Below are 1,956 nucleotides of genomic sequence, written 5' to 3'. Positions count from 1 at the left end.
GGGTGCCAGTGATGAGTCACCCCTCTCCCCCCCTCTCTCTTTGGGCATTTTCTCCCCCCCAGGGTGCCATCTCCCCTCCTGTGGGGCAGGGAGGGACCATGGCGGCCGCACGCAGGCAGGGACGCACAGGCGCCTCAGGCTGATTTTAAAGAATGTTTTATTCGCTTGTGAACAGACGGTCACATCCCTTTGACCTAGATTTAAAAACCCAGTGTGTACAAAGTCACAGTCACGGCTTGAAGAGCACAAGGCAGCACCCTCAGAAAAAAAAAAAAAAAGGCATTAAAAGTCCCGGCGTTATGTACAGCTAAGTGCCAGCTTGAGTATTCACAACACAGTAACGTACTGCAATTAGTCGCTTAAAAGTAGTTCCCTTGAGAAACAACCTTCCGCTCCGGCAGGGCCGGAGTCTGTCTTGTCCGTCTGTCTGGCGATGCTCAGTGCCGCTGGCAGGTGTGCAGGCGGGAGGTGTCGGCGGGGCCGTGCTCTCGCTGCAGGCGGCATGCCAACCCCTCGGCGCACTGGCACCGCTGGAAGATCTCCAGGCCGTGGGTGCCTTTCCGCCGGTGCCGGGTACACACCTGACCTTCCCGCAGTACCGGCTTGCAGATTTTGGACCAGAAGTGACGGGCACAGCACAGCCCAGCCGCACAGTCCGATGAACGCAGGCAGAAGTCCCCTTCCTCACCTGCGTGGGGACAGCGTGGCATGTGCTCAACCCGGGATGCTCCCATGGGGGACGGTGGGGCAGGTGTGTATCCCCCACAGGGGACAGTGAGGCAGGGTGGGCATCCCAGACTGACGCCACATGGGACAGCGGGGCAGGGTGGGAAGCTACCCAGAGGGGACAGTGGGGTCACGATGCTGGAGAGCCCCCTTACCTTTGGCAGTGGGGAGCCAGGCAGGAGCAGGCGTCCGTCGGGGCAGCACCTCGGTACCCATCTCGTCCAGCTCGGCGGCTCCGTGGGGAGGCTCCGGGGGAGTGCAGAGCCCTGCGGGAGGCAGCGGGACGGCTGTCAGCCACGAGTGGGACCCCGACACCCCCTCCCGCGGACACCTCCAGGGTGTCCCCCCTCCTCCCCGCGCCCTGGCCGTCCCTCACCGTTGCTGCAGGTCATGCCGGGGCAGCACATGGCGTCCCGCAGGCAGCGCTTGCGGCGTCTCCGGCAGGCGAGGCAGAGCGGGGCACCCGCGCCGCGGGCCGCCCCTCCGCAAAACTCCTCGGGGCCGCAGTCTTCGTCCTCGGCGCAGGGGAAAGGCTGAAGGGGGGGGACAGAGAGCAGGCGGAGGGGGTCAGCGGGGCCGCCACCCCCATTCGCCGTGCGTCCCCCCACTGCACCCCCGGCGCGTCCCCGCTCCTACCTGCCGGGTGGCGGCCGGTGGCGGCTTGTTGCTGCCGTCGAAGGGGGCGGCGGGGGCGGCGCTGGCCTCGGCCGCCCCCCCCGGGGGGGGTCCCTTGATGGCGTTGGAGCTGAGGGCACCCCCGGGCGCCGCCGCCCGCCCCGCCGGGGCCGCGCAGCTCAGCGCCGCCAGCAGCGCCACCAGCCCCCGCATCCTCGTCCCGTCCCGTCCCGTCCCGTCCCGTCCCGTCCCGTCCCCTCGTCCCGGTGCTGTCCCGTCGGTGCAGCAGCTCCCGCGCCCCCGAACAGCAGCTACCTGCGTTGCCCGCCGCCGCCTTTATACCCCCGGGGGCTGCCTCCTGCGCCCGCCCCCTCGGGGAGGAGGGCACGGCGGATGGGATTTCAAAGCGCCCCCGGGGGGTTGTGCCGATCAGCCCCCAAAACCACCCCCCCACCACCCCACCCCGAGGGCTTCGTCATTGGCCGCTGGCCCGGGAGGGGGTTTCGCAACGGCGAGGGCAGACCCCCCCCCCCGGTACCCGCCCCCCACCGCCCGGTCCCTGGCCAGATGCTCCGCACGCCCCGACGCCGCCGCTGTCTCCAGCCGGGCGCACTG

General features: G+C 69.0%; 1 protein-coding gene across 1 annotated transcript; it reads right to left on the bottom strand.

Annotated features, from left to right (window-relative positions):
* Positions 1–245: 245 nt before the first annotated feature.
* DKK1 (dickkopf Wnt signaling pathway inhibitor 1) lies at positions 246–1,554 on the bottom strand. Its single transcript, XM_087767276.1, has 4 exons — positions 1,363–1,554; positions 1,103–1,259; positions 882–992; positions 246–688 (listed from the first exon to the last, which is right to left on the bottom strand). Exons 1-4 carry the CDS (start codon positions 1,552–1,554, stop codon positions 438–440), a joined length of 711 nt encoding a protein of 236 aa, XP_087623402.1. The 3' UTR covers positions 246–437.
* Positions 1,555–1,956: the final 402 nt, after the last annotated feature.

The sequence above is a fragment of the Nipponia nippon genome, unplaced genomic scaffold (genome assembly GCF_047370975.1).
Source record: "Nipponia nippon isolate SJK-2023a ecotype South Korea unplaced genomic scaffold, ASM4737097v1 scaffold_3, whole genome shotgun sequence".
Classification (NCBI taxonomy): Eukaryota; Metazoa; Chordata; class Aves; order Pelecaniformes; family Threskiornithidae; genus Nipponia; species Nipponia nippon.
Note: the sequence above shows the minus strand (reverse complement) of the source record. Positions and strands in the feature narration are given on the sequence as shown.